The 14,400-nt window shown below is 43.0% G+C and overlaps 1 protein-coding gene across 1 annotated transcript in view; it reads right to left on the bottom strand.

Moving 5' to 3' along the window:
• The window catches only part of LOC142575848 (dolichyldiphosphatase 1-like), a gene marked incomplete at its 5' end in the record, with an annotated part of 28,054 nt that overhangs the window by 13,287 nt on the left and 367 nt on the right, over positions 1-14,400 (bottom strand). The window contains 6 exons of the mRNA XM_075685594.1: positions 3,346-3,435; positions 4,446-4,574; positions 8,424-8,522; positions 8,615-8,708; positions 8,810-8,894; positions 13,863-13,963. Of these exons, the coding sequence (XP_075541709.1) occupies positions 3,346-3,435; positions 4,446-4,574; positions 8,424-8,522; positions 8,615-8,708; positions 8,810-8,894; positions 13,863-13,963 (598 nt within the window). The remainder of the gene's footprint in view (positions 1-3,345; positions 3,436-4,445; positions 4,575-8,423; positions 8,523-8,614; positions 8,709-8,809; positions 8,895-13,862; positions 13,964-14,400) is intronic.

The raw sequence follows: 14,400 nt of genomic DNA on the forward strand, positions 1-14,400 counted from the left end.
GGGTGCCGTCACAGGATCTGCAGTGTGGGGTGCACGGATGTGACGGGGTGGGGTTGTCAGTCCCGCACGTCGCGCAAATGACCACGTGTGGCGTAGGACAGTAATCAGCCCAATGGCCGAGCTTGTGACATATCTTGCAAACCAGTTGGCAGGGTCGATGGGGGTAGCAGCGGAGTTCGGCACCATAGAAACACACGTAGTGAGGCACTTTAAGTCCTTCAAATGTTACCAACGCAACGTTGGTTTGACCCATCATTCGTGCTTGAAGTATTTGAGTTCCAGGAGCCACAAGCTCATCCACTAGCTTGGAAGACGATGTACTGGGCAAAAGGCCAGGTACAATTCCCTTGCATGAGTTGTCTGGGGCCGCAAAATATGTTGTGATGGGATAGACCCGCTGACCAAGGTTCAGCTCCCTCACCTTGTACAATGCATCGGCTACGTGTGACTGGGGTGTGCTGATGATTGCCAAATTCTGCTGAGGTCGCAGTCGGAATATGATGTCCTGACGATCCTCGGTGGTCAAGCCGGCAGCACTCCATAGAGCACTGGCGAGTTCTGGGCGCGTCCACTTATCGAGACAAAGTCCTCCGTGTGGCCGCAGAATTATCTTTTCATCGTGCAAAGGAAGTTGAGGCAGGTTCTGATTCCGAATGTGCTTGCGTACGGTAGGCTGGGAGGCGTCCGGAATGCCGAAGATGTTCTCGGAGGGTTGCGTCTTAGCGCGCGTTTGACGGTTGCGTCGCTTATGTATGACTGTCTTCCAACAGCCACCTGTGTCGTCGTCAGTTTTGTCGTCCTAAATGTTCGGGGCAGCATCTTCCTTCATCCTTTCCCCGGTCGGAGTGTCTACCTCTCGTTGTTGGGAGGGAAAATCGGCGACGATGGGATCGGCGGCCACTCCCGCGGTATCCACCTCGGGTGTCTTCATTGTTGTCGAGGAACGCGCGTCGGCGTTCTCCGTCGCCGATTGCGTCTTCTGCTCATTGAAAAATGATGTTGCGGTAGATAAATGCTCCATCGAAACAGAGCAGTGAATTGGTCGAAGGCCCTTTGCACGCCCGTTTAGAACATGGGCCTCGGACGAGCTGGTCGCTTGGCGCTCTTGGTTCATGGTGTAGAAAACACGCCAAGGCAGCTATGGCCCCGGCAGGGGCAGCCGCGTTGGAACTGCTTCAGAGCTGTAGAGGCGCGGGGAGCGGCAACAAAGTCCCGGGAAGAAAAAGCGGTCGGTGGGAAACGGCGAGAAAGCCGCTTCCCATACGACTCCCGGCGAAAGCGGCCCGGGCAAGGGCGGTCAAGGGCGGTCAGTGAAGGACGCGTAGTCTCGGTGGTTGCGGAGCGCGCCGACGACACGTCCGTTCACTTCGGCCGACCGATTGGAACTCTCTTACTACCTAAATTAACAAGCATGGTGTCACGCGCGCACAGGCAAACATAAAACTCATCTCGCTCAGTGAGCGCGGACAGTCGCTGTCAAAACGCTAGCGTGAGTGGCAGAAGCAGCGAAGAGTGGCTGCAGCAGCGAGAGAATTGGCCTTTGTGCTGCCTCTCGCTTCAACGCTAACTAAGCGGCGAGAACACAGCGCACACGATGCGATGAGCCCTCAGCGTACCTATACTCTGGGCTCATTAGCAGATCGCTTTCAAGATAGGACCCACGTGGCTGACTCTACTCATCACAGATCCACTTTCAACTGTGCCATACACAGCCGCCACTGAAGTAGGACTCCCGCACCCTCAGTGCCCTGCGTCCGCGGTGGAAGATGGCATGCTTCCTCCCCACCTTCCTCCCTTGTGGGCGCAAGATCAAGCCACTATCCTTGGCTCACCCTCCCATGCTTTCACTCACACCTACAGCATACAGCGCGAGACCATGGTGTTATTGCACCTGGACTTTATATGGAATATTACAACAATGACGAAGGATGTACCTGGAATGTCCATACAATTTCTATTGCAATAAAAGAAAAATGAAAATTTTACTTTCACCTAAAGAGGAATAAGTTCTTATTCACTGTCGAAAAAACTTTGGACTAAGCCAGGGTAAATTCTATTTGTATTTTATACAACTAATGGTCACCCATCACATCAACAAAGGCAGCCCAGATTTCACAGAGAGCAAGAGTAACTTAAGAGGACTAAATAAAATAGATGAAAGGAAAAATGTTTTCTTTTCCAAAATATTCACAACACACTAAGCTGCAAATGAGTTAGAATGGTTTTGGGGCAAAAATTTCTTTCTTTCTTTTTTTATTTCTTTCTTTTCTTTCATTCTTTCTTTCTCTGGTTTATTCAAGGCAAATTCGGTACAAGATTACCTTGGGAGACACGGTAAGATTTCCCACCAAGATATCAACTAACAAGAGAACCACTCATTTCAACAGTAAATTGACAAGTGCTTGGTCATTGAAGAGGGCCTCTACGCAGTTATCTCCTACACTAAACATGTATTTACAAGAAAGTCGTCTCACAGCTGCATGCTTGGCATGCACCATTGAGAGGAGGGCAAAAAATGTATTAATCTTGGCAAACACTGTTGTCGCCATACTGGATGAAACAGGGGTGGGGAGACCATCTTAGGCAACTTAAAACATAGGTGATGGTGATAGTTGTGGTAAGGCAAGCACACATTTGTAATCGAAGTCATCACAGAAGTTTTAGCAAGATACTGGTGGACTGTTTATCATTAACCAAAAGACTAGCGCATAAAACAGGGACACAGACAGAGAAGACGACAGGACAAGCGCGACATTAGCGCTTGTCCTGTCGTCTTCTCTGTCTGTGTCCCTGTTTTATGCGCTAGTCTTTTGATTAATGATGACACACCAACTAGCCCAGCTTTCTGCCTTGCTCGGCCTGTTTATATCAGTCTTCTGCAATTAACAGATATTCCCAATATTTCGTGTTACAAATTCCTAGTATTCAGGTGCCACTAAGAAAAAGGAAACATTACACTCACTGTTCTGAAATATTCAGTGTCTTGAAACTTGCACTACCGAAATAGTATTTTTACACTAAAACAATGGGCATTTGGTTGGGACAGATTATTAATCTAGAAAATTAATCAATGTGAGGTTCACAGTAATGAGATGTCACGGCCACAGCAAGCGGTATCATGCTTACGCAATGCATCATTTCTTCAAGTTAGATCTTATGAAAATGCTTCAATATTGACCCTACCTATCTCAGAATAGTACTGTTCATACCGTTTTATCACTTACGATTCCCCTACCGTCCCCCCATATTTTTTTTGAAACAGTAATGCTGTATCCTCACTCACTTCTCACTATAGTAGCAACACACAGCAACACTACACTTGAGGCAGAATAAAAAAGAACATACCTTGACTCTGCTCTGTAGGAGGTGTATTCGAACCACATCACATTAGGAATCAGAGTGGTGTCTCTCAGCATGAGCAATTCACTGAGGTACCTAGCATGTCAAGATAACACAGTTTATGCATCTGATAATCACAGCAATTCGATAGTTCACCAAGCCATAGCAAAAAAAAAAGTCACTGGCATTTTTTTCAGCCACAGCATGAGCAGATGCTTCACAGTAGCTGCTTTAGTGCATCTGGTCCAAATCATATTCAAATACAATAAGGTAGCAATAAAAGGACAGGATCAACATCTTAGCAGCGAAATAACAGGAAGTCAATACATTTGCCCTGACTAGTCACCTTTCATATAAAAACCTTGGCCTCATGCACAAACAGGTTTAGTGCTTTTTTAGCGTCTTCGTTCCTTTGGTCAAATGCCTATAAACTACAGTAAGCATGCTACTGCTGTTAAGTTGTGAGAAGATACATTTGACAGTCACTACAATAAGGCATCTCACTTTGTATGCAAATTACTGCTTGCACCATTCCATTGCTCTGCTCAAACTATTCCCTTCAAAGTCATAACTACAATTCCACAATGATGTTAAATTACTACTGTCATCAACGATTTCATGATAGGTTCATAAGTAATGAAAAGAGTATCTTTTCTGAAATAGTACAAGTGTACAAAGTACATTGTTTTCCAAATGCAACAGATACGTGCAAAGTGCAAGTGAGGTGAAGCCCACTGACAGGCACGTTAAATCAAGTGATCGCTGGCAAGTAATAATATAATGCTGAGAAATAGGGCGCTGTGCCCTCTGCAGTGGAACAGTGAGCGTGCCCATGTTTTGACAACAAATCAGGCCAAACCATGTGGCTGCATATACCACATCATCTTCAAGATGTATACAAATGAGCAAAAAGGCACATGTTTCAAAAACAAAAAGCTTTCTGAAAAGACAAAACTGTCCTGATACACCAGTTATACAGCAAGGAAGAAAAAAAGAAAGGAAAACCAGAAATAGGTTACACCTTACACAAAATAAGTACAATAATACACATTAACACACACTTTCAACCAATGGACCAACGGCACAAACATATGCAAGGTGCTCACCAGGAAACAATCCGAGGGTAGAGCGGTGTGAGTATGAACTGGGTTATGCAGAACCAGAGGCAGGCAAGCACAGAGCCTATCAAAGCTCCCCAGCACACCTGTGCCCATGTGTGGTATTCCAGGTACACTCTGTGGGCAAAAAAAATAAAATAAAACCGGTGTCACGCCATCATCACATAAAGCAGAGATCTCAGCCTAACAAGCCAACATGGTGAGCAACACGAGTCAAAAGCAAGTCACAAAGGAATGCAGTTGACGCTTTTGCCTACTGGCCCAAGATCTTTTATATGGCAGACCTTTTACACAATTTGATTCATTAAATTGTCACTGAAGCAATTTGTCATACTTAAGGGAATGATTCAGACATGGATAATACTAGTATCACTTACACAAAGTGTTCTCACAGGAATCTTATCACAGTTCACAATATTAAGAAAATGCCCGTGGTTAAAAATTACCCTCCTCTCAAGCCACAGCCTTTCCCCTCCACTCATGCTCCACATGGTTGTGGATGCAAGAACTGCATTATCCAGCAAGACCAGTGCTCTCTACTTCCAGTCAGTTTGAATGCGTCTGTTTTATCTCTTACAACTACCACTTAATTCCGATACATCCTTTTTCTTACGAAAGTGACGGAGCCTCAACATGAAGATTATGTGCAGCCTGTCGCATCTTATCCAGCCTGCACTCACCATGTTGCACTTTCTGTGCATAATGATTGCACAGGGGAATGAGCGCTGGCTTATCAGGATCCTCAAGGCGGCGATAAAAAGTACAGCATCTCATCAACCTCATGGCAGATGATGACATCCCTGCAGCTAACCTTTCCTGAAGAATGAGAATGTGAGATAATACCCTCTGCGCCTCACGGGCGTCCATCATTACATTATACTTGGCCTTCGCTGCTGTCTTCCTAACTCTTCATCTCTTTGTCACCCAGCAGAACTCCTACAGAGCACAGGTGTTCTGAATAAATGCCTTTTTCTGCAGCACCACAAAACCAGACATTTCTTTCAGCACACACAGAAGCACATGAACAAATTCATGCATGTACACACACAAGCTGCAGTACAATCCTCACCTGAAAGTGCTTTATTGCTCTGAAAAATCTTTTTCTTTTTTCAGCAAACCAATTAATATGCATAAACATACTAATAAATAAAATATTTGTGCACTGTTATGTTAGGAATATTTTGAATAATGTCATGCCAGGAGCAAATGAGATCGCTCAAGATGGTGATCATAGACCCATTCTACGTAGAATCAGCAGTGGCAAAAAAAAAAATAAAACTGCGCAGAAGGGTGCTGCTAAAACCAGCAAGGATATGAAATATTTAAAGTTTGATTATAAATTAAAGGACCCATGCACAGTGCTTCAAAATTGCCCTTCATTAGTGAGAGGCCTCCCCTGCCAGATCTAAGTTCATGCTCGACTCAACATCCTTTGTGAGTACTGAGCACGTACACTCACATGCAAAATGAGAAATGGCTCCCCTTTTTCCATTCCTTTAACTGTGAGCGGGCAGAAACTCGCACCACAATTTTCATTCTTAGTTTATTAAGTTGTCCCGTTTCTAACTATTGCACTAAACACAAATAGCCAGACCAGGTTTATAAGTTCTTGAGAAAATAGAGCTTTCTCTGACAGGCAGCGGCCTGGCTTTTGCACACAAGTGTACATCCAACCAATACCATACAGGCCATATAATAGGCGTCCATGATCAACCAAGTATTACTTATGCAGCCTGAAGCAGCTCCACTAACTGACCACAAAATTTTTTTCCTTTGCCCCAGAAAGCAGGTCACTAAATTTCAAAGAACTAACAACACGAAAGGTTCACCTCTGCTGTTGAAATTAGGTCTCGGACTATTAAAAAACAGAGCTGGCAAAATAGTAAAATCTTACAATACAAAACTAATATAATGAGATGGGAGAATTGCCTGCAGTTCTTGATACACAGAAATGTGTGTGGTGGCACTGCTGTAACATCGGGAAGGCAAAGCACTGCTCAAACATAGCCACAGGCACATGCACCATAAAAAGGGAGTACAGTTGAACTTATATCATATATACCCCAGAGGAACAGAAGTATATGGGTGGTGTGCTACAATCCCCCAAAGCATCTTACGGACACAATGACAACGGTCTGAGCCTACCTAAGAACATAATGCTAGCTGCATCCTCTTAACTGCAGTGCACTTGACTGATCAATCATTTATGGCCAGCCAGTGATGAGTGATATTAACAATGTAATATTGGCATATGAATTAGCCACACATCCTCAACCTTGAGTGAAAAGTTGCAAAAACATTCTTTTTAGACTTTAAATTTTATATACGTTGTACACCTAATCTTGGGACAACTTAGCAACCGTTGGCAAAGCCATGAACTCAGCATACCAAGCTGTAGCCATATTATTACATAGTTAAACATCCACATAACAAAGTCGGTAAAATGGGCACTTTTCTTCATTATAATAAAATTTTAATTGACATTTTACTTTTTTGTACAAATAAATACAGTTGCAGGCCTCCGGAGTTTTCTTAGCCCTCACCGAAGGCGCTGAAAAATTTTCCATATTACTGGGCAATAAAAAAAATGAACTTCAACAAGAAAATAAAATTAATTTTGTTGAACTTGATAGCCGGTGACCAAAGATACGGTTTTGCGTGGGGTCAATGATATCTTCACATCGGCGGTACAAAGCGAAGCCTACCCCCCACGCCCCCACCTACGCGGTCACGCAGCAAAACAGTGCACATCAAGCGGCCATCCTTTTCGGCTCACCCTCACATGCTTTCCTTCACAACCACAGCATATGGCGATTGCACTTGGAATTTATATGGAAGATGACGGTGAGAGGGTAATGTTTCTACGCTGCTGCTTGTCCGCTTCGGCGGCTGGCCGCTCTCTGTCACGCGGTGTGCAATGTGAGAGGTGCGTCTAGTTCACTATTTCACGATCTGCATCCACGGTTGTTTCCACTTAAATATTTCCTTGATATTCCTTCGTGCAGCAGTGAAATTTCACTATATTGAAATTGTGTATAAACATTCTTCGTTATACTGAGGTACAAAATACAGTAAATGGTGTTCTATGGACAAGAAGTTATAAGTTAAATATATCGAGAATTTCATTCTATTGAAGTTCTTTATATAGATTTAACTTTATGTCAATGAGTGTTGTACGTGTTGGTGTTATCCAGTGCAGCCTTAACGAGTCTATACAATAGTTTTATACTGTGAAGACAGATGGGATAGCTTTCTGTAAAGTCTTCGCTTAAAAAAAAGGGGGCTTTTACACCTTTATTTGTGCAATAAGTAGCTGCACCGAAGCTTTTTACACACAATCATTTAATAAGGTGCAGTTACTACACAAATATATATGGTAAGTTTTGTCTTTGGTCTTGGTGCTGGTCAAGCAAGTACACTAAAGATAAGTATTTGAAATGAACCATAGGACCACGCATTTCTGAATGAGGCAACCACAACAAAGGGGCATGGAAGATGCCAGAGTAATGCTGAGAATGCCAGTGCCCCCGTATCAGGGCAGTAACCTTGGTTGCTAAATAGGGATGTGTTGTGCTGCCATGTGTCACTGAAATTAAACATGTGATTAATCACAAAACTTGCGTTGAATGTCTCAATGCTGACCTGGGCCACTAGTATCAATGCTCTCACATGAAGAATGTTTAGACTCCGTAAGAATCCGTAAATGTTCACGTACCTACTGCTCTGCTTAATAGAAAAGTTTTGGTAAAATGAGATCAGGTCAATTCACGAATAAAAAAAGCATTTGGACATGTTATCTTTTCCGAAAAGCTTACACCTTCATATTTATCCTAAATAGATTTACAAGATGTTTAACCTTCTACAGTAAAATGTGATGCCTAAGTACCATAATAGGACACAAAAAAGGACCATTGTGCTTGCATTGCTTTAGGAAGATGTACTTCCTACAAAGACTGTTAGCCATACCTGCTGTATGAAACAGTTCCTGCCAGCAGGAACCAGCAGATTATCACAGTACACTTCCAAAGGTTCTCCCAAGGACAACTGCTATTGCCATGGTGCAACCTGCAAGGATGACATACTTTCAGAGCAACATATAGCAGGAAAAGATACAGGCAATCACCTTTCACTACACACAAGTAGAAAGGCAGGCTCACCGAACAATAACGAAGAAAGCCAGATATGTTGCCACAAACCACATGAGCTGAGAATGACTGGATGGCATGCCGAACTCAGTGAAGTTATCACGAGCTGTACATATTAGAAGCAAAGCATTAGTGACACCAATTACATACAGAGCTAGCTTATTTTTATGTCGTTTAGGTAAGGCATTTTCCAGGAGAAAAAGTTACCTTTGTATGGCCTCGCTTCCTTAATTACATGCTTAAGTACAAAGTTTATGGCCTCGCTGAGTAGAGTGCCGCACAGGAATGTGATCTGAAACAAAAATTGCCACGAGTCTCTTTTAAACAGCCATTATCATAATATTTGTACACTGCATCAAGAACCATTAACTAATGATGTACAGAAGTACAACTGCCACTGGTATCAATAAATGATTGGAATACATGGCAATAGAACATTATCAGTATAACAGTTTCAGCTTTTCTTTACAGAACACACACTTCATGTTTCTCAGTGTGGAAAATGCTTTACAGCAGCTCATGTTTGATCATGCTTTTGCAATCACATTGCGCAGTAAATTCACTTGTTTATATTAAATGCCTATATTAGTTGACAGTTTCTCTCCCTGCTTTTGAACTACATAGCACAGTGTCGTAAATGCAGGTGCTGTTGAGATTTCCTCTTAAATATTACGCAGCGCCTTTTGCATGAATGACAATGTTTAATATTGCAAAGCAGCACAGAGGCTATGCAGGCTAGTACTTTCTCTTGTGTATCGTTCATGCATAAATATTTTTATTATTATATGGCATGTTTAATTTCTTGTATGTGTTGTATGGTATGTCAAGCTGTCTAAGGCACGCAAGGTGTTGAACCAGTTTTTAGTCCAAATTTTTTTATAGTTTCTTCATCATGATCAGCCACTGTCCTCTACATGAGGTAGGCATCTGCTAACTATCTCAAATTTTCTCTACCCTGCATTAGCAAACTCCACCCTACTAAGGCTGCATATTTCCCGATCTCATCAGACCCTCTAACTGTTCTTGGCTGCATTTTCCTTCCATTGTGTCAGCCTCATTCTGCGACTCTAATTAGTTACTCTATTGGTTATGTGCTCTGTGCATTCATGACCTGTCCAAGTCTACTTCTTAATCTGAGCTAGAATATCAGCTATGCCCATTTGCTCCCTATTCCTTAACACCATCTTCTTGTCTCTTAAAATTTATGTTCCGTCACTCATTGCACAGTCCTTAACTTCTCTTCATGTTTCTTTGTTACCTCCAAGTTTCCACCCCACTGGCATATCAATAAGCCGTTAGTCATGCCTTAGAAGCACTTGCCATATGTTCTTTAACCTATTTTTATTCTTCTGAAAATTTCCTTCTGATGAACCAGGTCACTTGGCTTAGATACTACTTGGCCCAGATAAGTGTACAGTGAACAGCAAATGTTTACAGACTATGCAAGCACGTGCCCAACGACCTCTCTGCTACATTTGTGATACATCAGCTACTGTCAAGAGCAGCGCTAGGCCCGCAGCCTGTCCTCTTGTTGCTTGCCGACGTGCAAATTTTCTTGCTCTGCACAGGGCTTTTCTTTATTATTTTTTATTTTTCATGCAACATGCTACACAGCAGCTGCTCTCCTATCTCAACAGCAGCATCACTGGAACTGGCATCAGCTATACGCCGCTGGACTGATATCAGTGCTGGTCCTGGCGCTTTACGCGAGACAGAGGAAGTAGAAATGCAGCTTGCAGCACAAGAAAATTGACTCGCCACTAAACAAAAAGAAAACTAATTTCCAGCCAAGCACTGCTTCTGACAACAGCTGTCAAACCGGTATATAGTGCAAAGAGACAGTGTAATGTTTGGAGTCGGGCATGAAATAGATGGTAGCTGGCCCATGCCGTCGTCCAACTTCTCTATGCTGAGGACGCTGTTGAAGGGAAGGACTGCTTCTCATCGAGAACATGGAATATGGGTTTATTTACAGTATCTACATAAGGATGTTGCAGTTCATCAGTCTAGCATGACTGCGAGAGAAAGCACACTCAGCAGCTGCACAACAGCTGCTTATAAACACTCTGTCCTCCCTAGATTCCTAGGTGAGGGAAAAATGGCCTATCAACCTGCTACAAACTCTGAGTGTTCACAGTCATCGTAGCCGACCTGCCTTTGGGGGGGAGGGGGTTACACACAATTTCGCACAGCTTTCACTGACCACGCCGAGGTGAGTGGGTTCTCGTGGTCACAGTGCTTGACCCGAGCAGGCACCTCTTAATCCCTAAGCTGACCTCGTACAGCGGCCGCGGCTGCTGTCCATTGTTTGGTGTCTTCGAAGGCTCATGAGAAGGCACCGCAAAGCATCTCCTTCCAGGAATTCCCCTGCTTCAGTCGAACCGTGAAGGCGGTCGCGATTTCACTAACAATAGCTGGTCCGCCGATCGCATTTAGTCATAGCAGCACTGAGGGGGATATTGTGCGGCACACCGTCGTCTCCACAAAAGGAGTCGCCGCGACAGGTGGGGAAGGCTTCCATGGTCGCTTCGGGGAAGCTCGCCACGCTCGCAGCTGCAGCTGGCTGAGAAAACTTAGCATGTCGGCAACTCTGCAGGTTGTTCCTAACAGCAGTTTGGCACGCATTATCCGTAAACTTTTGCTATTGACTATACTATCGTGTAGCTTCAAGAGGCTGATGACAAATCATCAAATCATGTTCGCTTGCCAGTCTAATAAACACCTTAATCTTTTGAACTACAGGGGTTAATTACTGGGCTAATCCTCAAACCAACCCTTACAATTTGCTTGTTAAGTTCTTAAATTATTTGTTGAGCATAACGAGAACAAGGTAAAAGCGGGAGCCAACGTTTCGACAAGTAGACTTGTCTTTTTCAAGGCCACTTGTCGAAATGTTGGCTCCTGCATTTACCTTGTTCTTGTTTTGCTTATCGCTTCGAATTTATATCTCCCACCTTCCCCGTGTTTCCCTCCAACATATTTGTTGTAACTCATCTCCAGTATTGCTAAGCAGGGTAATCTAATTTGAAAACCGTCCCAATCTTACATTTTGAATACTTCTTCCAAGTATACAGCAAGTAGCAAGAGACATTGTCTCTCCTTGGGTTACAACCTTCTTAATCAGTATCTTTGGCTTATGAAGAATTATAGCTGCAGAAGCTTCCGAGATATTCTAACAATCAATTACACTTAATCTATTCTTGGGCTACATAATGCTTCCATGACAACTGGTATATCTACAAAATTAAACATCTTTCCATAATCTATGAAAGCCATATATAGAGCATCATCATATTTTGCAGAGTTCTCAATTCCCTGATTGACATACATCAATTTGAATATTCCTTTCTAAAGCCAGCCTGTTTTCTGGACTCGTTGAAGTCATGAATTGCTTTAATTCTATACAAAATTAGCTTTTTGAATATATTGTACAACACCAAAATCAAGCTAACAGGCCTATAAATCTGCAGCTTATAAAATATCCTTTCTTATTGATTAATAACATAAGTAACTTCTTTGTAACATTAGTAATGACTAGGTATTTCTACCACTTCTCCGATACATTTGATGTCACGAGGCATTGTGTATAAAGAGTCATAAGCTTTTTGTGTTAGACAATTCAAGCTTTTGTGAAGGAGGTTGCCATGTACCAACACACATATCCAACAAGACATTAAAATAAATAGATTCTAGGGTTTTACATACAAAACCTATGATTTGATTATGAGGCACACCATGGTGGGGGACTCCAGATTAATTTTGACCACCTGGGGTTTTTTAATGTGCATCGAATGCATGGTACAATAGTGATTTTGCACTTCGCCCCATCGAAGTGGAACCCGTGACCTCCATGCTTAGCAGCACAACACCATAGCCACTAAGGCACCACGATGGGTATCAAGCAAGAAATTGTCCAGTGTGTTGGCAACGGTGCCAAAAAACTGTTTCAGTTCTCAGAAGGCACACTCGATGTAGGCACATTGGAACCATGTAGCATCAAAACATGTTGGTAGGCTAGATGGTTTCGCACAGCTCACAGATGGCAAGCACAGGTACGAGTACAATACTACAATAGTCATTTTCAGTCAGAAAGCCATTGCATTGTGTGAATCTGCCAATCGGTCGGGAAGAAAAATGGTGAAATCTGTTCTATCGGTACACCTTGTTATTTCATAAGCAAAGGATTGGTGTTTTTTATCCGTATCTTACAGGAACATGTGATAGCCTTGTACCTGGTTTTGCATTGTGCTCTCTTGCTTTTGTGTGCTTCTGGTTTGAAAGTATTTACCATAGAGACTCGTATAAGGGCCACACTTATTTTTCACAATTTTGATGAGGTGCAGCCCTTGCATAGAACCAAACCTTTTGGCCAAAATCGTGTCGGCGCAGCCGGCAACTACTGCACACCCCAGATTCCCAAATGTACCATTACATCAAAGGTCAACGTGCAGCTCTCGCCATTTAGTAGGGATGCACGAAAGCATGCAGCGACCAAAATTCGCCGATGCATGTGCACGGCATCGGGGCACTGAACAAGACTGCTCTTCTGATGGAAATCTTTTTCTTCTAATTTTGGGCTGGCAAATTGGGGTTGCAGCCTTTACATGGGTGAGGCACTTACATGAGTCTATACGATATTCTGTGGTCTTGCAGCCGCCTGACCCTTGGTTTAAAAGCTTTGCATCAACATAAATAGCAGCACCTATCAAAGCAATGGCTTTTACCTCACACCACATACAACCTGAGCAACTCACAGTAACCAACAAATGATGACATAGGCTACTGCTCAGCTCACAATAAGTTACAAACACTGAACAATAAATAACCTACTATTTCGGAAACCAGTTGTCAATTGAGATTTTGTAGGCCTAAAGCAGTATGCTTTTGATACTGCTAGTCAAGTAGACGCATCTGAATCAAACCATTGTGAACCAGCTGACATATTCATTTATTTATATTAATACTCAACTAACACTAACAAAATGCACCAAGTACGTCATTCAGTATATGGCTTTAACACTTTGTCGCAAATTTGCATCCATCCATCAAAGGCCAGGAAAGAGTTATACGGGTGTCACACGACGCACTTTCGGTCGCGATTGGTTCCTTTACACTAACTGCGGGGGGGGGGGGGGGCAATAGTGCTCAAGAAGTTCGATCCGGAACGGGCTCTATCGCAATCGAAAGTGGCCGTATGACACCGGTGTTACATTTGTCAGCGTGGAAGCAATACACAGCTCTACAAATGTATCTAACTTACCGTGTGCAAATCTCTTCTAAAAATGACTAGCGTTCCAAAGGACACCAAGATCACCAATGGTGACAGGGAAATATAGGCTAAAGTCTTCCCCAGCCAGTCACCTAGAAAATGGAAACACCGGTTACGCTGCATTACATCACTTTCCATAAAGCGCTGCAGTGGTGTAACTTCGTCCACTGTTCTCGAAACTTCAAGCACCAAAATCTGGAGCGTTTGTGTTAGCTGAAGAGCTGAGAGGTTAAACACTGGAAAGTTGGAGAAACAAATACATTTCGTTCTTATAAGTTCGAGAAATAGGAACACAGTATGACAATGTAAACATAATCGTTGCTTATGTTTACATTATCGCACGCACCTCACACACGGTCTTTCATTTATTACGTAACCACTTTCTAAGGTGCTTTCAACCTGGCAAACCAAATTAACAGCTGTAGAGCTCAACTCTACTAACTTTCGTGTGCTCCCATAAGACACGAACCACGCCAACGTGGAAAAGTAGTTGACGCCACTACTCAGACATTGACATAGCAAACGATTA

This window comes from Dermacentor variabilis, chromosome 1 (assembly GCF_050947875.1).
Source record: "Dermacentor variabilis isolate Ectoservices chromosome 1, ASM5094787v1, whole genome shotgun sequence".
In the NCBI taxonomy this organism is placed as follows: Eukaryota; Metazoa; Arthropoda; class Arachnida; order Ixodida; family Ixodidae; genus Dermacentor; species Dermacentor variabilis.